The sequence below is a fragment of the Pituophis catenifer genome, unplaced genomic scaffold (assembly GCF_029215685.1).
Source record: "Pituophis catenifer annectens isolate HBS135680 unplaced genomic scaffold, rPitCat1.0.hap2 SCAF_6, whole genome shotgun sequence".
Lineage (NCBI taxonomy): Eukaryota > Metazoa > Chordata > Lepidosauria > Squamata > Colubridae > Pituophis > Pituophis catenifer.
The window spans coordinates 87,647,624-87,670,154 of record NW_027256886.1 but is presented as its reverse complement, the minus strand read 5'-3'; the positions used below and the strand labels follow the sequence as shown (position 1 = coordinate 87,670,154).

General features: G+C 40.2%; 1 protein-coding gene across 1 annotated transcript in view; it reads right to left on the bottom strand.

Moving 5' to 3' along the window:
* The window catches only part of KCNMA1 (potassium calcium-activated channel subfamily M alpha 1), a 643,121-nt gene that overhangs the window by 291,663 nt on the left and 328,927 nt on the right, over positions 1-22,531 (bottom strand). Inside the window, 2 exon segments of the mRNA XM_070946116.1 lie at positions 3,104-3,215; positions 7,577-7,670. Of these exon segments, the coding sequence (XP_070802217.1) occupies positions 3,104-3,215; positions 7,577-7,670 (206 nt within the window).

Below are 22,531 nucleotides of genomic sequence, written 5' to 3'. Positions count from 1 at the left end.
TTCTCCCTCTCTTTCTCTCTTCCTCTCTTATTCTCTCCTTCCTCTCTTCCTCTCTCTCATTCTCTTCTTCCTCTCTTCCTCTCACCCTCTCTCTCATTCTCTTCTTCCTCTCTTCCTCTCACCCTCTCTCTCTCATTCTCTCCTCCCTTACCCTCTCTCTCATTCTCTCCTTCTTCTCTCTCTCTCCTTCCTCTCTCCCTCTCTCATTCTCCTTCCTCTCTCTCCCTCTCTCATTCTCCTTCCTCTCTCTCCTTCCTCTCCCATTCTCTCCTTCCTCTATTTCCCTCTCTCATTCTCTCCTTCTTCTCTCTCTCTCATTCTCTTCCTCTCACCCTCTCTCTCATTCTCTCCTCCCTCACCCTCTCTCTCATTCTCTCCTTCCTCGCTCTCATTTTCTCCTTCCTCTCTCCCTCTCTCTCCCTCTCTCATTCTCTCCTTCCTCTACCCCCTCTCATTCTCTTTCTCCTCCTTCTCCCTCTCTCATTCTCTCCTTCCTCTCTCCTCCCTCCCTCTCATTCTCTCCTTCCACTCTCCCTCTTTCTGCCCCCCCCTTTCTCACACCCACACATAGAACGAGAACATTGTCAAAATTTGCTCCAAGCTTAACTTCCTTATTCAGTCTGCAAAAGTTATTGTATCCCAAAGTTTGAGAATTCCCATGACGCAATGTTAAATAATACTTAAATATAATTAAAACAAACTTTGAATTCTTCTTTGCCCAATCCTAACAAAATGATTAATTTGAAAATGCTCGGCTCAGCATGGTAGCGAATAGAACTTAATCCAGCTCTTAGTTACTGGCACTAAGAAAATGAACAAATGGTCGCCATCAGGAGAAACCCACATCATAGTAACTTAATATGGTAAGTGCTGCTTAAAATGAGCTTAACAAAGACAGATTTGAGTGGTACCGAAGGTCTCCTTCCACCAGTGTAGGAATTCTCTCCCATATAAATATTAAAATCTTCCTGCCAGCCATATCTATTATGCAAATGTGTCAGGAAAAGAGATCATATAATGAACACAATCATCTATCTCATTGTTGCAAGTAGCTGCAGCTTGCCACAGGCAGATTCATTCACTTTGAATGTCTGTAGAGATTCTCCGTCATCCAGGTCATGGTTGTCCCAAAGGTGCTTTTTCAGGAGGCAACTGGACTTCCTTGTTTTTTCTTTGAAGACGTTTCGCTTCTCATCCAAGAAGCTTCTTCAGCTCTGACAGGATAGTGGGGGATGGAAGGATTTATATTCTTTGCAGGCAGAGCTGGTCATTTACATCCTTTTTGAGGGTCATTGAAGCACTTGGAGGTTTATCTGTGTCCTCAGGGTCACCTGAGTGGTGCTCCTGGTTCGTGGAGTCTGCCATTTTGTCCTCTGGAAATCCTGTCAGAGCTGAAGAAGCTTCTTGGATGAGAAGCAAAATGTCTTTAAAAGGAAAAAAAATAAGAAAGTCCAGTTGCCTCCTGAAAAAGCACCTTTGGGACAACCATGACCTGGATGACGGAGAATCTCTACAGACCTTTAGCTATACAATTTGGGATGAACATCCTTTGAATGGGGTGGAAGTAGGAATGGGTTTCCAGAGGACAAAATGGCAGACTACAGGAACCAGGAGCACCACTCAGGTGACCCTGAGAACACAGATAAACCTCAAAGTGCTTCAAGGACCCTCTAAAAGGATGCAAAGGACCAGCTCTGTCTGCAAGGAATATAAATCAGGGGTGAAATGCTCCCGGTTCGGACCGGATCGCCTGATCCGGTAGCGATGGAGGCGGGTGGTTCGGAGAACCGGTAGCAAAAATCCCTGCCCCCCCACCCCCCATGCCCAGCTGAGCCACAAAATCATCAGAGGCTTTTTTTTTTAACTTTTAAAAGCATTTTTTTTACAACCTCTTTGGCCGAAAAAATGCTTTTAAAAGTAAAAAAAAAAAAAAAAAAGCCTCTGATGATCGCACAGCTCAGCTGGGATCATCAAAGGCTTTTAAAAGAAAAAAACCCTTTTTTTATTTTAAATGCCTCTGACGATCCAAGCTGAGTTGCCTGATCGTCAGAGGCATTTAAAAGAAAAAAAGTCTCTGCCGATCAGGCAACTCAGCTGGGATGGTCAGAGCCTTTTGAAAGCATTTTTTACAACCTCTTCATTGAAGAGGTTGTAGAAAAAATGGTTTTAAAAGTAAAAAAAAAAAAATTGGCCATGCCCACCCAGTCACATTACCGCACCACCACCAAGCCACGCCCACAGAACCGGTAGTAACAAATTTTAGATTTCACCACTGGTGTAAATCCTCCCATTCCCCACTATCCTGTCAGAGCTGAAGAAGCTTCTTGGATAAGAAGCGAAACGTCTTTAAAGAAAAAACAAGAAAAAGCATCTTTGGGGTTCACTTTGAATTTTTATCCGAACGAGCTTGCATTTTTCAGAATATGGCAAAGCACGTTTATTAGTGAAAAGTATGCTCAAAGTAATAGAATCTTAGAGTTAGAAGAAGGGATCTTAGAAGTTATCTAGCCCAAGCAGGAATCCTCATACCATCCTAGAAAAACTACTGCAATTTTTTTTTTTTCTTGAAAATCACCCGGGATCAGTTCAGAAGACAGGCTGATCGCTTCCCACGAAATGCCTCTTCACAACTTTACAAGTGGCCATTTTCTCTTCTACAGGTAGTCCTTGACTTTACAAGCCTCTGTTTAGCGACCGTTTGAAATTACAACGGCACTAACAACAACAAAAAAAAAGTAACTTGCAACCAGTCCTCAGTCGTACGACCGTTGCGGCAATCCCTAAGGTCATGTGATCAAAATTTGGGTGCTTGGCAACTGGCGTGTACTTACAACAGTTGCAGTGTTCCTGGGGTCACGTGATCACTAATTTTGACATTCCTAGATAGATTCCGACAATCAAAGTCAATGGGGAATGCCAGATTTGCTTAATCAGCATACGATTCACTTAAGGACCATAGCCAACAGGCTTGTAAAATCAGGCGTGGCTCTTCTCTCTTCTTTAGCAACAGAAATTCTGCTCCCAATAGAGGTTGTAAAGTCAAGGAGTGCCTGAATTTTCTTTCTCACATACACAATGAGAAACAGCAATTTTGTATACTTACCTAGCCAACTTCTATTTAAATACACAGAAACAAACACGGGAGGAACGGTGAAAAAATCAACTACAGAGTTTACTTCCAGCCAAAACCATAGTTTGTCGTTGGCTGCTATGAACTGTAAAAAAAGAAAGGAAGACAGACAAGAATTAAGGAAGTGAAATTTTAAAAAAGGCAAGGATAACATTTAGGATAAATGGACCACGGACCATTCTTGCTTTATGAAAGAGACTTTAAATATATATATATATATATTAAACATTTTTTTAAAAACACAAAGAAAGCTTTAACACTTTTTCTGTTTCAACAGTTTCGCATGTCAAAAATTTCATTATTTATACATTTTTTCCTCCCTTATTTCTACTATATCTTTTATACATATACTTCTAATATTTATTTATTTATTTACATATATACATAACAATACCCGTGTATACACTTTCATTTCTACAATTTTCGTTTCCTCATATTAGCAATTATACTTCAACTCCTTTTTCGACCATTATTTAATTTTTCCCTTCCTTTTGTCTCTCTCCTCCAACCATTCATACCATTTCTCCCACACTAAGTAATATTCTGTTTCCTCTTTTTCTTGTATCTCCTTTGTTAATTTGTCCATCTCCGCACATTCCAAAACTTTTCTGATCGGATTATCTTCGGATGGTATATTATCATTTTTCCAATTCTGAGCGTAAATTATTCTTGCTGCTGTGGTAATATGGATAATTAAATATTGTATTTCTTTTTCCTATGATCCTGGGAATATTCCTAATTAAAATGTTTCTGGCCTCATCTCTATCTTTTGTTTGGTTATTTCTTCTGTGATCTGATTCTACTCCAATATTGTTTCGCTTTGTGGCAGGACCACCACATGTGATAATATGTTCCCTTTTGCTGTTTCTAAGCAGAGGTGGTATTCAACTGGTTCGGACCGTTTCGCCCGAACCAGTAGCGGAAATCATGAGTGGGGCCGCCCACCCGCCCCGGCTCTATGCCATCCTATTTAGACACATTTTTGAGACTGGGCGCATGCACAGAACGCACGTAGAAGCAAAGTGCATGCACGAACCAGGCACACATGCGCATGAAGCGAGCATACGTGTATGTACAAAGTGAGCGTATGCGCACATGAAGCAAAGATATGCACACGGCAAACCGTTAGTAACATAATGTGAAACCCACCGCTGCTTTCTAAGAAATGGTTTCACAAGCTTTGAGCCCCGTAGAGCAGGCTGGGTTCCACATCTGACATCTAGAATCATTTTAGAACCAGCAGTGGTACCGCAATAGAAGTGGCTGATTTTGGTCCTGGATCAAAATCCTCAATCAAACTAGGATTATGGCTTTATCAGGGCTGAGAGGCAGTATTGTCTGTCATAAGATGCCACAATACACTTAAACCTTTCTTCTTTATATGTTTTAGCCTCCAGTCCCCTAATCATCTTTGTTGCTCTTCTCTGCATGCTTTCTAAATCTTTTTAAAATTATGGTGACCAAAACTGGATGCAATATACTAAGTGTGGCCTTCCTGGAAGTTGTATTGCTTTTCAATGTTTAAAATTCCACACATGGAAAATACAAGTCGTGTTTCCAAATGAGATAAACCCCAAAAACAAAGTTTACACTTCATCCCTCTTCTCTGTTTTTATTTGCTTTCGAGGTACATTAAAAACCTGGAATTGGTCACTATTTTCTTTCGGGAAATCTCTTTTGTTGCATGAACAAAGAAAGAAGTTTTTGTGGCAGAGATGGAGCTGAATTATTCCATCTCCTATCTCTACAGGCATTGACAACCCATTAATATTCTGTAAAGTTATTACAATTCACAGGAAGTTATTGCACCGTTGAACAAGAGGACATTTATAATGCATTCTCCTTTTGGAAGAAATCATTATTTTATGTATGGATAATGGATAGGTAATACATAACTACTGTATAAGCTTTATTATAGGAATAATATTGGTAGGGAAGTAATTATGCAGTATTTCCTTCAGAAAGTACAGTAATATGAGTTCTGCTGTTATTATATTCATAAAATGCTTATGGCGTACAATAAATTTTAAACTTTCCCCAAAGTCAGTTTGCCTTATTCCTTCCCTACCTCCTTACAAAATAATAATAATAATTAGCTGTTGGGAAAACTAGCAGAAGAGAAATGTGTCATTCTCCTAGCATTTTTCTCCTCCTTCTTTCCTTTCCTTTCCTTTCCTTTCCTTTCCTTTCCTTTCCTTTCCTTTCCTTTCCTTTCCTTTCCTTCATTCCTTCCCTTCCCTTCCCTTCCCTTCCCTTCCCTTCCCTTCCCTTCCCTTCCCCTTTCCTTTCCTCTCCTCTCCCTTTCCTTCCTTCCTTCCTTCTTTCCTTCCTTCCTTCTTTCCTTCCTTCCTTCCCTCCCCTCCCCCTTAACCCTAACCCTAACCCTTTCCTCCTTTCCTTTCCTTTCCTTTCCTTTCCTTTCCTTTCCTTTCCTTTCCTTTCCTTTCCTTTCCTTTCCTTCATTCCTTCCCTTCCCTTCCCTTCCCTTCCCTTCCCTTCCCTTCCCTTTCCCTTTCCTTTCCTCTCCTCTCCCTTTCCTTCCTTCCTTCCTTCCTTCTTTCCTTCCTTCCTTCTTTCCTTCCTTCCTTCCCTCCCCTCCCCCTTAACCCTAACCCTAACCCTTTCCTCCTTTCCTTTCCTTTCCTTTCCTTTCCTTTCCTTTCCTTTCCTTTCCTTTCCTTTCCTTCATTCCTTCCCTTCCCTTCCCTTCCCTTCCCTTCCCTTTCCCTTTCCTTTCCTCTCCCTTTCCTTCCTTCCTTCCTTCCTTCTTTCCTTCCTTCCTTCCCTCCCCTCCCCCTTAACCCTAACCCTAACCCTTTCCTCCTTTCCTTTCCTTTCCTTTCCTTTCCTTTCCTTTCCTTTCCTTTCCTTTCCTTTCCTTTCCTTTCCCTTTCCCTTTCCCTTTCCCTTTCCCTTTCCGAAACTCTACATTGCCTTTCTGCTTCTGTAGTCCTTCTAATCCAGGTGTCTTTCAAATGTGCTCCACCACTTTCAGAAACATGTCTGATAATATGCACGTGTGCAGTCACGTGTGTTCCAGAAAGACTAATGGATAGAGGTTGACAAAACCCACTCCTCAAAGTTCACAAAATAATTGGGTTGGAAGATACCTTGGAGGTCTTCTCATCCATCCCCCTTCTCAAGCAGGAGACCTTATGCCTGCGATGGCGAACCTGTGGCACGCGTGCCAGAGGTGGCACGTAGAGCCCTCTCTGTGGGCATGCGCATCGTCGCCAGCTGCTCTTCCAGTTTCCATCATGTGCATGTGTGTTGGACAGCTGGTCTGGTGCGCATGCACACCAGCCAGCTGCTCCCTTCCGGGTTCCGGTGCTCTGGCACGCCCACGCTCGCATGCTCCAGTTTTGGCACTCAGTGCCAAAAAGATTGGCTGTCACTGCCCTATGTCGTTCCAGACAAGTGGCTGTCCAGCCTCTTCTTGAAAGCCTCCAGTGACTTCTTGAAAGCCTCCAGTTCCAGAGTAAGCCATTCCAATGATAATTGTTCTCATTGTCAGGAGATTTCTTCTTCATTCTAGATTGGACCTCTCCTTGATAATCTTCCATCTGTTATGTCTATGGAGTTTCTCGATCATCCAGATCATGGTTATCCCAAAGATGTTTCTCGAAAGATAATTAGACTTTCTGGGTTTTTCCCTGAAAATGTTTCACTTCTTATCCAAGAAGTTTCTTCAGTTCATCCAAGAATGAGATGAGATCCAAGAACTGAAGAAGCTTCTTGGATGAGAAGTGACTGGCCCTCAAGTACAAGATGACAGCTATCATGTCACCCTTAGCCCTTCTCTTCCTTAGACTAGACATACCCAGTTCCCGTAATTGTTCATCATCTGGTTCAGCCTACCTATCCCTAGTCATCTTTGTTGCACTTCTCTGCATTCTTTCTAGGATCTCAACATCTTTTTTGTATTGTGGTAACCAAAACTGGATTCAATACTCCAAGTGTGGTGTCACAAGTGTGTTTGTGTGTGTGTGTGTGTGTGTGTGTGTGTGTTTGTGTGTGTGTCTGTGTGTGTGTGTGGTGCATGGCATTCCTCCTCCCAATGTGGGTTTGAGCAAACCCTTCAAGTAGTTTGTTCAGAAGAGATCGCCAAGTTTTAGAATTAGAATTAGAATTCTTTATTGGCCGAGTGTGATTAGACACACAAGGAATTTGTCTCCGGTGAATAAGCTCTCAGTGTACATACAACAATAGTGACAAATCATTATCATTGTCATTGTAAAAATACATTCATCATAAAACATTAGATACAACACTTAGTGATCGTCGTGGATACTAAATAAGCAATCGGGTTAAAGGGCTTCCATCAAATTTGCAGGTTCCCTGATGAAAACATCTGGGGAAGACAATGCTGCAATTTGTTAGATTTTGCAACACACACAGACACAGATACACACAAAACCCCCAGGTATGGAACGTGGATATACTTACCCGCAAGCCAAAGTAGAGCAGGAAGAACACATTGAAAGCCATGTCTATTTGTAATGTGAAATCTTTGTAGAAATTCTGGCAAGATTCTATTGGACTATTTAAAAAAAAAAGAAAAGAAAAGATCAGAATTATTTGGAGGAAGAAAACCAGCATAGGAAAAGAAAAAAAAAATAAGGTTAAAAATTAAGATTTAGACAGATCCAACCCTGTCAGTCTTCAGGAAAATATATATTAAAAAAATATTGCGCATCTGTTAGGAATAGTTGGTGCAACATATGAGCTCCGGAGGTATATTGTTGGTTATGTTTGTTTATGGATTCCTTTTGTGAATATTATGCTCTCTTGCAATATTATTTTTCCTGGGTTTGCATTTGACGTGGGTAATCCTCGACTTACGACCACAACTGAGCCCAAAATTTACGTCGCTAAGCGAGACCTTCATTAAGTGAGCTGTGCTCCATTTTACGACCTTTCTTTCCACCGTTGCACAGTGAACCACTCCGTGTGGTGAAGTTAGTAACACTGTTTGTTAAGTGAATCTGGCTTCCCCATCGATTTTGCTCGTCAGAAGGCCGTAGAAGGGACCCTGGGACCGTCATAAATATGAGTCAGTCGCCGAGCGTTCAGAATTTTGATCACGTGACCACGGGGATGCTGCAATGGTCGTAAGTGGGAACAATGGTCGTAAGTCACTTTTTTTTCAGGGACGTCGTAACTTTGAACGGTTAGCAAATGAACTGTTGTAAGTTGAGGGCTATCTGCATATGCTGCCTGGAGCCATTATTAGACAATTTACAGTAGTGGCCAAAATTGTGGAAACCTTTTGGGAAAAGTGTATTTTTGAGGTTTGATGGCTAATAACACCACTTTTTCTTTTGGAGTTTCAAGATAATCCTATTCCACTGCTGGAATGGCCTGGGAATAGCCCAGACCTTAACCCAATGGAAAATCTATGCAGCTGACTAAAGAAACTTGTTAGTCAGACGCGACCCATCAATAAAACCCAGTTCATAGAAGCCATCATTCAATCTTGGTTTCACATGATAACAGCTGCAGAACTTAAAGACTTGGTTCACTCCATGGGAAGACGTTGTAAGGCCGTCATTCATGCTAAAGGTTACCCAGCTAAGTATTAACTGACAGGGTGATCATTTCTGTATATCTCGTTTTTTCTATGGTGCTAATTTTTGTATATCTCATTTTTTCTACGTGTTTCACTTTTCTTCTTTATACCGTAACTGCTATTCTAGTAGTAAATCTTTCATAAAAGTTATTGCATTACATTCTTGATTCAATTATCTTTCCATTGATATATAATTATATGGTATTACTCTAAAAAAAGGGGGGGGTGATATTAGCTACTTTTAGAAAATACACTTTTCCCAATTTTGGCCACTACTGTAGGCAACTATATCAATCTCATAAATAAAAGTTGACCACTGACATTATCTAGATAATTCAGTCATTGCTATTTTGGTTCCAGCTACCCAGTTTCTCAAAGGTCCAGAAGAACGGGTCCTCAATATTGTCCTTTGAGTACCTCTTAGTAGACTAAATTGGATACTCTAATTATTCACGTCTTCAGTCAACAGCAGAAACAGAGAAAAACATGCAGGCGTTTTAAAGGAAGGACAAGCAAAAGAGACCACAGCCCCCCCATTAACCCTTAAAGAACTGGCTTCTTTCTACAAAGGATTTAAAAGACACGCATCAAGGTTACAACTCGGTTAGCCAAAAGTTTGTGCAACAGCTTTAATCTTCCAGGAAGAGATCGAACTTTTCTCAGCTAGTTGCCAAAGAACAATGTCTGATATTGAATGGTACAAAAGTAAGCCAGACAGATCTTTTTTTTTTCCCTGAACATTTGGCCATTTTAGAGAATTTATATAAGGTTTTTCTCTACTTTTCAGCCCGCCGTGAATGATTGAATATTGCTTTTTTTAAAAAAAATAATAATGTCCATGTAAGTTTAGTGCAATTGATTCTTCCTTTGACCAGGAAAAGGAAGGTATCACAGAAGGATGTTCTCCCAGTTTAGAAAACTGGGAAAAATTCTACAGGAGACTGGATACGAATATCAAGTTTCAAAGAAATAAAAGAGAATCTCATTGCGAAGAAAATAACACAGAACAAAAGTCCCAGAATTAGAAGCAGGACTCTAAGGGTTAATTTTCACATGCAGATTAAATTATTTCCCCCCTCCCTCCTTTTCTCAAGCAGTCAATGCAAATGTATATTTTTTTTTCCTTGAAGAATCAAGGCATACTGTATTTGGTTTAGCATCCTGTATACCAAATGGTACCATGCTCTATTTCAATATACCAGCTTGCATCGATTTTTAAAAAGTGATTTATTTGTGAGAGTCCTGTGAAATGCTTGAGAAGTCCTCAGACTTGAGATAAAACAGCACATCCCAATATTTTGCAACAAATTGTTGCTCGGTTGGCATAAACATATAAGCGGTCGGTGACTATGCTTCGTTGTGCGTACAAATCAGTTAATATTGGGGGGGGGAGTCAATGCAATAGAAGGAAGCTCACTAACAAACAAACTGCAAGACTTGAGTGCAACAAATAAATCACAGAGTCTCATTCCAGTTAGTATTATGGAAGTTCTGCAAATCCGTGGTTAAATTCATCAACAAGCAAAATTCTATGCATTCTAGCAACTTGTAGTCTAATTAAAGGCAGTGAGTGGATTAGCTACACATGCAGTCAATTTCCAGTTTACTTGTAAACGGCTCAAACAGTTCTAACAGTAGCATGCCTTTTCTTAAATTCAGGCATTTCATAAGCAGCAGCAAACATTTCCCTGATGGACAAGGACCAAAGATTTGTCCACCATTGCATGAAACTCTATCCAAAGTGATTAAAACCAACAAACTATTTATTTATTTATTTATTTATTTATTTATTTATTTATTTATTGGTCATCATATTCAATACACCAATCTTCTACAGTGCACTGAACTTGAGTGGAAGAATGTGAGCAAACTGATATTATATTTGTGGTAAAAACCCATGCAACTGGCAAGACCAAAGAAGAGAAAAGGACACGGATTTCAGGAAGGTATTTTTAATGCCAACTTGAATAGAATAGGATAGGATAGGATAGGATAGGATAGGATAGGATAGGATAGGATAGGATAGGATAGGACAGAACAGAACAGAACAGAACAGAATAGAATAGAATAGCAGAGGTGGAAGGGACCTTGGAGGTCTTCTATCCTGCTCAGGCAGGAAATCCTATACCATTTCAGACAAATGGTTGTCCAATCTCTTCTTTAAAACTTCCAGTGTTGGGGAATTCACAACTTCTGGAGGCAAGTTGACCCACTGGTTAATTGTTCGAACTGTCAGGAAATTTTCCAACATAGGCTTTGAGTTCAAGGAAATGTGTTTATGCTTATAAGACTCAGGAATTTTCTTCCTTAACACTAACTCTGAATTCCTCTGTACAATATTCACCAACACCGTAGTTACCATAAAAGTTACCATAAAATAGGCCATGGAGATCAGGGTGAAACTTTTCCTGTTATGAAGGTGAGCACCTGTTTTTAAGCCAGCCATCATACTCTGCAATCCAGCTCAAAACTCAGAATAAAATGGGAAGAGGGATATCAGCAATAACCATGCTAAACTTCTTGGTGAAAGAAAAAGAGAACTTGAAGGGTATTTTCCCTTCCTTCCTTCCTTCCTTCCTTCCTTCCTTCCTTCCTTCCTTCCTTCCTTCCTTCCTCCCTCCCTCCCTCCCTCCCTTCCTTCCTTCCTCCACCCTCAAGATTTGCACATAACAGCCAATTCAAAACAAATAATTATTTTGCAAGTCTGCCAGGCTATTAAGAGAACCACCTTACTACCTACAATTGGTTTCATTCGAATTGCAGACAGCAGGTACATAATTAGTTGCCAATAATTTCTTCCTTCCCAGCTATAAGCTTTCTGGAAAGTAATTAACAATGAATTGGAGAAGTTCTTAAGAAGCTGTAAATTAACTATTCAATTAACTATTAGAAAATGTGCTGACTTGACAGTGTCTTCCTTAAATAAAACATTATAATGATCTCGGAAGATGAAAGAGATCAACCGTCAAAGTAAAGCTAAAAGAAACTGATAAAATCTGTATAATATCATCAATATATTATATGAAATATAATTAAGATTAAAAATTAATCACCCATTTTTAATTTATTTTTTTGCCATACAGAAGCCTGAAACTTCAAGACGTATTTAGTCGTATCCTATAAAATGTGGTTCAGATGTAGAAAGGTCTGCCAGATCTAATATAAATATAAAGTTGAAGATTTAAAATCATCTGGAAGATAATGAACAGGTACATAATTGGCTATTACAAACCTAAAGTTTAAAAATGCTTTCTCTTATAGATTTCATTTTGCCCCATTATTTCTGGTTTGAGATTTATATTACCACAGAGTAATAATAATAAATAGTATCGTAACACATATAGACTTTTAGAAAAAAACATTTTCCTGGAAATATAATTACATAAATCTGTTTGAAATATATATACCAGCAAATTTTGCTCTTAAATCAAACCTAAGTTACAGCAAAAGCAAATTATGTCAGTGTTTCTGTAGATCAGCTACAGCAATCCACTTTCCTAAAATTTTAACTAAAACCAAAGCAGACAACACATCGCACAAATTTAGCATGTATACAATAATTTAAATAAATTCCTTAAGAGTCTTTTAGACAATTGAAGAAAGTTGAAAAGAAGATTTCAATGTAAACATATAGGATCGAGAAGAAAGTAGATGCACCTAGCAAGATTAAATGCATCTGGGTTGATTCAAAAGTTAGTAACTGGCGTTACTGATTTAACCAAGGAAAAATTAGATATATTTATTCTCGTAATAAACTAACTGAAATTAAAGTTACTTAATTTTAGCTAGATGCTAAATATGCAGATATTCAGAATGAAGAAAGTTTCCTATCAATTCACTTGATTCGTATTTTATCTTGCATAAATGAATCCACATAGTTCAAAATATGCGATGTATGTTCAATACCGTTTTGCTTGAGAGTTAGAAATGTGATTTTCGACCTTTTTCTCTTTCAAAAGCTGGAGAGAAAATTGGCTGTCATTCTTCCTCACATGTGAGTAGTATAATTGTTGTTCTTTAAGACTTTCTTCTACTGAAACGCTATTATATTTTCAGAGCAATCTCTTATTGGCGAAGAAGATGAGTTAAGTGTTACCACTAAGTTACATCTGATTTTTGTTCTAAAGCAGGGGTGTCAAACTCAATTTCATTGAGGGCCACATCAGGGTTGTGTTTGACCTTGGGAGGGCCAGGGTGGATATGGCCAGAGTGGGCGTGGCCAACTCAACATCACTCGTGTTGGGGGCACCTGTGGTGGCCAAGTGTTAAGGCAGGACTTCCCTCAGACCCTTCCTTACTCTCAGTATAATTTCCTTCCTTCCTTCCTTCCTTCCTTCCTTCCTTCCTTCCTTCCTTCCTTCCTTCCTTCCTCCCTCCCTCCCTCCCTCCCTCCCTCCCTTTTCTTCTTTTCCTTTTCCTCTCCATTCTCCTTTCTTCTTCCTTCCCCTCTTTCTTTATTTTTCCTTCCTTGCTCCCTTCCCATCTTCCCTTCTTTTTCTTTGTCTTTCCTCTTTCCCTTTCTCCTTTTCTGTCCCTTCTTGGATACTCAAATGCAAAAGGGAAAATATTTCATCTTTTGTTTTGTTTTTAGTTTGTTTTGCTAGCCCTCTGCCAGTGAAAATGGAGTAACCGTTTTCATTGGCAGAGGGCTGCAGGAGGCAGTTGTGGCTGAAAACGGAGCCCAGGAGGGCTATACTCCATTTTTGCTGGCAGAGGCACCGCAGCTTGATCCTTTGCTGTTTCCAGGGTGGCCCTGTGGGCCAGATTTAAGTACCCCATGGCTGGATCTGGCCCCCAGGCCTTGAGTTTGACACCCCTGTTCTAAAGGATAAAATTGAGAGCACTGCCAGTGGAATATTTCTAAATAATTATTTCAGTGGCTTTCAAAAGAAGCATCACCAGATAAACTAAAGGTAGTCCTCAAATTACATCAGTTTGTTTAGTGACCATTCAAAGTTACAACGGCACTGAAAAAAATGACTTATGCCCATTTTTCACACTTATGACCGTTGTCATAAGTGTGAAACACTTATGTGAGACATAACTCCACGTTTATGTGATCAGAATTCAGACACTTGGAAACTGACTCATATTTATTCACTTAACCACTGTGTCACCAACTTGACACAGACTACCGTGAGGAAGCAAAGAAATGATTCAGAGGTTTATGAAGATAAGCCCTTTTGCAAATATCAACCACTTCATTCCAAATGTCCAATGCAAATGGTTGAAGCACGCTGGCAAGAATGAATTTAGGACTCAACTCTCATTTTGGCACCCAACACTTTCTTGGTTAAAAACAGAATATTCAACTGTAATAAAGCTTACTCAGTTAAGTTGGCTTTTGTAATATTTTTTATGAAGCCCTATTAAGTAGAACTTCCTTAACCGCTAGTACAATGTTTTTTTTTAACTTTGGCAACTTCCAGATGAATGGACTTCAGCTCCCAGAATTCCCCAGCCAGGGGAATTCTGGGAGTTGAAGTCCATTCATCTGAAAGTTGGCAGAAACACTGTTCTACTATATAAATGTGTGCCATTAATAGCTGCATGAGACAGAAAGCTGAAGTGACAGCCGAAGTGAAACCGAAGGACCGTGATAAATATAGCACACAAGAATTAGGAAAAATGAATGAAACCTGTGAGCCAATCCTGCGAGGAATGTTAAGGGTACCTCTAGGAATGGACTTGGCCACTAAAATTTATGGTTTTCCCATCTCTGCCCATGCCATAGAAAAACTCTCCCTCTCTTTTAGCCTGATTAGGTGGCTCAGTAGCTAAGACACTGAGCTTGTCAATCAGAAAGGTTGGCAGTTCGGCGGTTCCAATCCCTAGTACAGGTCTCCTGTGTGAGCAGGGGTCTGGACTAGATGACCTCCAAGGTCCCTTCCAACTCTGTTATTGTTATTACTATAACCCTTCCCCCTCTCTGTGGGCATGTCAACCCTTGTTCCAAGAAATTCAGTTGCTTTATGCCAAGTTTTGCTATCACTTCCATGCCCTCCAAGCCAGCATTCAATGCTAATTGTACAATTGTACAATCAGCTGCACTTTCGCAGAGCACAGGCAGGAAACAGGTTGAGCCAATCAGAGATCTCCTTTTGACTGACCAATAAGGAAGGACTAAAAAAAAAAAAATACAGATAGGCCTTGACTTATGACCACAATTGAGCCCAAAATTTATGTTTACTCAGTGAGAAATTTGTTACGCGAGTTTTGCCCCCTTTTACGACTTTCCTGGCCACGTTTGTTAAGTGAATTGCCGCACTTGTTAAATGAGTAACACGGTTGTTAAGTGAATCTGTTGTCCCCCCCCTATTGACTTTGCTCGTCAGAAGGATTCAAAAGGGGATCACGTGACCCTGGGGACACCGCAACCGTCATAAATGTGAGTCAATTGTCGAGCATCCGAATATAAATCACGGGACCATGGGGAAGTGTGCATGCAAGGGTCGTAAGTGTGAAAAATGATCAGAGGTCTTTTTTTTTCAGTGTCTTTGTAACTCTGAATGGTCACTAAATGAATTGCTGTAAGTCAAAGACTACCTGTGATGTGATTCACTTTCTGTCTCACCACAAGCATAATTCCTTAAGGCAGATCAATCCTCTGAGTCCTTCCACCTATCTCTCTCTCTCTCTCTCTCTCTCCCCTCTCTCTCTCTCTCTCTCTCTCTCTCTCTCTCTCTCTCTCTCTCTCTCTCTCTCTCATCATCTATCTATCTATCTATCTCTTTAGCCAGGTTCTACCTACGTAAACCAAGATATTATGCAGCCCTAGTTCAGTGAAATCACAATTCACTAGTTTCTGGGCTTTTTTTCTTCTGGCAGCCAGCAGACCCTTTGCTGCCCATTGGTTTACATAGGTAGAACCTGGCTAAAGAGAAATACACATAAAACCTACAAAAAAGAAAGAATACACACACACACACACACACACACACACACACATACACACACACACACATATATGGCGGTGGAATACATTGATAGCACAATAAGCAGTGACAGCATCTGTATTTTTATTTATTTATTTAGGTTTGATATTTTGCAAGTGTCATTTGGCAAATATCATTTAGAAATATAAATAAAAATGAGTTTTCTAAGAGATTAAAAGCAGTTTAGCAACCAAAAAACAGCACTGAAAATCCTGTGGAGAATTATGAGGGGGCATGATACCATTTTGAAACATAATTTTCTTTTTAAAGTCTACACTCATGGTTGTAGGCTGCCTGCATTGATAATTGAAGTAGGAAGGGAGGAGACTAATTTCTAAACGGTGCCTATAAACAAATATTCCGAACTAGAAGCTCAAGCTTCCCTCACAGGAGAGATGATTCTAGAACAATCCAGAACTCTCCATTCCCAATCCACATAAGAGAAAATAAATGGCCACACTACCTATCCATCAGGCAATAATCTGATTGGTAATCTGTTACATTTTCGATACATTGATTCCCTCTAATTAGGAAAAGAGAAAAATAAATAAATAAACACAACTTTATCCCAATTACCTTGATCTGGGTCACAGTGTTAAAGAATAGATCCAAAACTTTGTCAAGAATCAAAATTATTTCTATCCAGTTTCTTCTCTGCATTTTAATGTACAGGCAGTGTGCACTTTTCTGGTTGTGTGCAAATACATCTAAGCAGTAACTATGAAGTGATAACTGTGAAGCTGGTAAGCCACCATTCTCCTTTAAGGATCCAAAAGCAAAGTATAATGGCAGCTAAATTCAACAGAAGGATGGTTAGGCGAGAGGACCTTCTAACAAACTAAGACAGGGCCTGCACGTTCTGCTAGGCAATTTTTTTTTTTTAAGTTTTGGGTTATAACAAAAAGATTATTAAATATCAGGTTTTATCTGATTTGCAGGCCCAAGTACGTAGTGATAAATTGACTCCAGGCACTGTTTGATGAACTATCTGCCTTACTCATCAATTTAATTCTTTGATAAATTTTCAGTCTGGGTGACAAACAACGGACCTAGAAATATCACCTTTTAAACACAGATGACGATATGATGGACAAAAGGGTGCAGAATTTAGTTTGGACTGGTACAAAAAGTTTGTACAAAAGTAGACACCAATTAGTTGAAATTTGTCCATCCAACGTACATACAATCATCTAAATCAGGGGCGGGCAAATGTGGCCCTTTTACAACCTGTGGACTTCAACTCCCAGAATTCCTAAGATAGCTTGGTTGTCTCAGGAATTCTGGGAGTTGAAGTCCACAGGTTGTAAAAGGGCCACATTTGCCCACCCCTGATCTAAATCAGTGATGGTGAACCTATTTGGCACCGAGCACCCAAACTGGAATGCACACGTGCACACACACGCCGGAACATGCATACCAGAGTGCTGGAAACCCGGAGACCAGCATGCGCACTGGCCTTTGGGTTTCTGGCACGCACATGCATGCCGGCCAGCTGATCTTCACACGCACTGGAGCGCTAGAAACCCAAAGACGAGAAAAGCAGCTGCTGATGCCACGCATGCCATAGGTTCACCATCACGGATCTTAATCCTAAAGGGATGGAATTAATACCCCAGATGATAGATTGGTAGCATAAAAATTGCAAGTCAAAGTGATGGACCTATACATTTCAGAATTGAATTCTATAAAGATAAATAACTAGTAAATCTGAAGAATATGTCTTGATGACCTCTTACAGATGTAGTGCCCAAGGCTGGGTCACAAACTAGATTAATTCTTTTTAAATACGTTTCATCTTCTTGACAGTTAATGTATTACCATGTCTAGAGTTAAAATGATTTTGAAGATGGCACAAATAACTCAGTTCCAGGAGAAAAAAAAAGGGGGGGTATTGAATATCAGGTTCTATATAATTTGTAGGTCCGAAACTGTACATAGTGATAAATTGACTCCAGGCACTGTTTGATGAACTATCAGCCTTACTCATAAATGTTATTTTTTGATAAATTTTCAATCTGGATGATAAAGTGCAAAGGTTTCCGATGTTTTGAGCTAGTGGGCACATTTAGAAAATTGGCACAGGGACTCTGACAAAATGGCTGCCAGTCATTTAATGGACAGTCTAAATCATCCATTTATCAGGGGCAAATTTCTGTTATACAGGATATTCTGCACCTCTTCGTCTTATTGTTATTTTCACAAAATTAATGCCCGTCACCTGGCTCCAGACAGATTAATTTCTAAACCAAGCATTAAGTCGTAGCCAGTTTGTCTACTATTACTAGTCTTCTCTAACCAGGAGCAGCAAGGTGGCATCGGGTGCATTCTGGATTTTGCTTTTATATCATCACTTCTACTACAAATCTTTTTTTTTTTTTGTCCTACCCCCAGGTGAATTCAATCTTAAACTTCAAATAATAACGAGGATTTAAGTATATTTAAGACAGTCTCTTTTGTTCAATGAGCAACTAATGTGAATGTAACAAACATTTTTGTATGAAGTAAGAGTTGAGTTGCAGTCTCTCTCTCTCTCTCTCGCTCACTCTTTCTCTTCTCCCTCTTTCTCTCCCTCTCTCTTTCTCTCCCTCTTTCTCTCTCACCCTCTTCCTCTCTCTCTTTCTCTCTCTCTCTCTCTCTCTCTCGTGTGTGTGCATGGCATGTTTTCTTTGAGAAGCGAAAATTTTATTGCTTTTAAGACTGCACTATTAAATCCCAGACAGCCCAATTTGAAAACTACTTCTCTTTGCACAGTAGCTACAGAAATTTGCAAATAGAGAATCCCAAACCCATGTTTCAGAAATTTAACCCACTCAAATCCAAGGACTCTCACATCTTTCCCTACAAAATGATGGCAGCAAGATTACTTTATGCCCAAAAATGGAAGGACACTGAGATTCCCAGAATGGACGAACTGCGAAAGTTGACAGAGTTGGCAGAGATGGAAGAAACAAACATAATTGCTTTTGTTTCTACTTGGAAACCACTTCTGGACTTTGTGATCGAGGTGGAGGAAAAAATGAAATTTTGATTTCTTGGGTTTTCTGATTAGATAAGCTTGATGTTATAGAAATGGCCACTATACATAAAAGTAAAATGTTGAGGTTTCATGTTATTATTATCTTAGTATCTTATCCAAAAGGAGTTGGAAGTCGATTTTTTTTCTTTTTCTCCTCTACCCTACAGTTTTCTCTCTTCCCCCTTTCCTCCTCTATTCTACCTTCATCTTTCTTTATATTTTTGTATTTTACGCTTTGTTAAAATTAATAATTTTTTTTGAATCACACAACTTTTCCTTATAACGGCCCTCACTGACAGAGGAGAAATTATCAAACAATGATATTGTGTTTTCTTGTTTGCCCTGGGATTTTTGGAAAACATTCCTTTTCAAAGAATAGGAAGTCCTAGCTTCCCAATAAGAGACATGGATAGAAAGGTACAGTGGTGGGATTCAAATAATTTAACAACCGGTTCTCTGCCCTAATGACGAGCTGGGTAGGCATGGCTCTGTGGTCATGTGACCGTGTGGGCATGGTCAACTCAACGTCACTCAAGTTGATGGGCGCTTCTTCGCCTTAACTGTTACAATGTAATAAAGGTTAACTAGAGAGGCAGTTTCTATAAACTGGGCAATAAAGATTAGGCTAGAAACAACACCAGAATGTTTCCTTCCTGCCTTCCTTACAGGATTAGTCCTATACACCGGTTCTCTGAACTGCTTATAAAGTTAACAACTGGTTCTCCTGAATAGGTGCGAACTGGCTGAATCCCACCACTGGAAAGGTGCCAGTTTAGAAAAACCGCTGAGCTCCAGAGTATGTCTAAAAATGCTACACAACCCCAGAAAGAAGCATCCTTGATTGTGATGCCAAATCCCATCCTGCCTTCTTTTCACCTTCTTAACTTCTGATTGTTTTAATGGCTTTATTGCAAATCACTTAGAATAATTAGGTTAAAGGGGATTATTTGAAACTGCCAAATTGCTTATATGCAGTTTGGCTGCTGCCGCTGTTGTTGTGGCCTTGAATGTTTGTGTTTACCTTCTCCTCTTTTTTTTTTTTCCAATTTGTTTGTAGGCTGCTTATTTGCCCTTTATGGTTTTTAAATGGTTTTATATATTGCCTTTCCGATAGATTAAAGGATAGATGTGTTTAGATCAACCATGAATGTTTCCATCAGCCTCCATCAAAAGTAAAAGGCTAAGATGTTTTTTCTTTGTACTTTTACAATCAGACCTATTTACATAAATTTCACTTTCATGCACAAGAAGGCAGTAAAATGCCCTCATCATTCAAAAACAACTTTCCTTCCCCATTTCCTTCCTACCAGTCACGGAATTCTAGAGAATAGCAATCAATCTTGAAACAAAATCAGGCAGATTATGTTTCGTATATAGACAAAAAACCTTGGGACAAACCTCTGGTTTAAAGGGAGGTTACAATCTGTTCTGCCCCAGCTCTGGATTTCCGAGGATATTGACACACACCAACGGTCCTTATCAAATTTATTAAGTAGCAAGAATAAACAAGACAGGCAAAGGTTGGCAACCAGCCCAGAAAACAATATATGATAAACCAAAATACTCTGATAATAATACGAGTTGTTTCCAGCAAGAACGCACTAGCTGTGTGCGACTTAAATAGGCTAAGGGAGTGGCCAATTATCCTCAAGGCCCACTCTCGAGTAGACCTCCTTCTCCTGAGTAGCCACTCCTGCCTTTTGGCAGCCCTGCGTGCACAAGCATTGAGGAGAGGCTCCTCCACTTCGCTCTCTTCACTTGAAGGAGCCTCTGGAGGTTCTGAAGGCCCTGGATGAGTCTCTGCCTCTGGTACCACATCCTCTTCAGCCTCCTCACTGTCCGACGTGAGCGCCGGCTGTGCAGGCTGCTGGCGCAACCCCACACCAGCCTCCTTGTCGTCGGGATCAGCCACGATCCGCCCTAGTCGCTGGCGGGCCACAACACAATCTGTTAAAACTGACTCGTGGCAGGACTCTGCTGAAAGCTTAAAATGCTGATAAATTTGACCTCCTCTGATTTTTAAAGTGTATTTTGACAAACACTTTTCCAAACGGAACATTAATGGAGAACACTTTGGGGTCAATGCAAGATGTAGGAGCCTTTAGTAGAAGAGTAGGCAAAACTAGAGGGTGGAATTAAATGCATCATCAGTTTAGAATCCTTATGTTGGCACAAACAGTCCAAGTCCCTCTTGAATTCTTGTGACCCTCCTCTGGCACCTATTTAGCACTCAGCTTTAGATGAATAGATTCTTGTCTATAGTCTAGAGCAAGAAATCCTTTTTAAATTGCAACTTATCCTATACTCCTGATCAGTGGTGAAATCCACATTTTTTTACTACCGGTTCTGTGGGCGTGGCTTGTCAGGAATGGTGTGGCTTGGTGGGCATGGCAGGGGAAGGAAGGATACCGCAAAATCTCCATTCCCACCCCACTCTGGGGCCAGCCAGAGTTGGTATTTGCCGATTCTCTGAACTACTCAAAATTTTTGCTACCGGTTCTCCAGAACCTGTCAGGACCTGCTGGATTTCACCCCTGCTTCTGATCCTGTGCAGCTAACACAACCATTCTAAACACATTTGCTAGGTACTGCAGAAAGACAGACCTTTGTGGGATTTATTTCTAATAATATTAGTGTTGAAATAAACTAATTAATAATTAATTGAGCATAATATTGCATACTTCATTTTCAGGTCCAAAGCTCATATCTTCCTTTTTCCCGATGGTGGATATGAATATATATCGAATTGCACTGTTGAAATTAATTGTCTAACTGCTTTCCTTTGTTTTCTTTTAAAATCAAGGAGGGAGGCAGGGAGGGAGGGAGGAAGGAGAAGTAAGACGTTGCTCCCTGTTGTAGGAAGTTTCGAAGTTGTTTCTAGCAGGACTCTAAGATTCTGTAACAGCTTTGTTCCCTATGCCATCAGACCGGTAAACTTGCAAGATTCGTTTTTCTCACCATGTACATGTACACATCTGGACTAGACTGTGTTGTTTCTGTGTGTCACATAATCTATGCGGGTAATGCCTAATTATGTATGTATGCATGCATTTATTCATTTATTTAGTCATGTTTATGTAGTGTATATTGGCGGTGATGACCCTTTGAGAGCTGTATGCAACGATACTTCATTTTAATGTTTGCTGATTAGTATATGTTTAAAGTGACAATAAAGTTATTCTAAGTTATGAGAGAGAGAGAGAGAGAGAGAGAGAGAGAGAGAGAGAGAGAGAGAGAGAGAAAGAAAGAAAGAAAGAAAGAAAGAAAGAAAGAAAGAAAGAAAGAAAGAAAGAAAAAAGAAAAAAAAGAAAAAAGAAAAAAGAAAAAAGAAAAAAGAAAAAAGAAAAAAGAAAAAAGAAAAAAGAAAAAGAGAGAGAAAGGAAAGTTACCAAAAACTAACTTTCTCCTAGATATGTCTCGAATACCTCCATCCCCATCATTTGGTTGTCTTCATCAGACATTTTACCATCTGTACTTTAATTGTCCTAGACCAGTGATGGCTAACCTTTTTGCCGTTGTGTGCCAAAAGCAGGGGGAGTGTGTGGGGATCACACACACGTGTGCCCACACCCATAATTCAATGTGCCCCCCCGCGCACGCACGCATGATCCCCCCCCTGCGCTCCCCCTGCTTTTGGCATAGTGGGCCCGGTAGGCCCGTTTTTCACCCTCCCCAGGCTCCAGAGGCTTTCTAGGATCCTGGGGAGGGCGAAAACGGCCTTTCCCAACCTCCCGGAGGCCGGAAACAGCCCGTTTCCTGACTTCCGGTGGGCCCGAAAATCAGCTGGCCAGTATGTGAATGCCTGCTGGAGCTGAGCTAGGGCAATGCTCGTGTGCCCACAGATATGGCTCTGCGTGCCACGTGGTTCGCCATCACGGTCC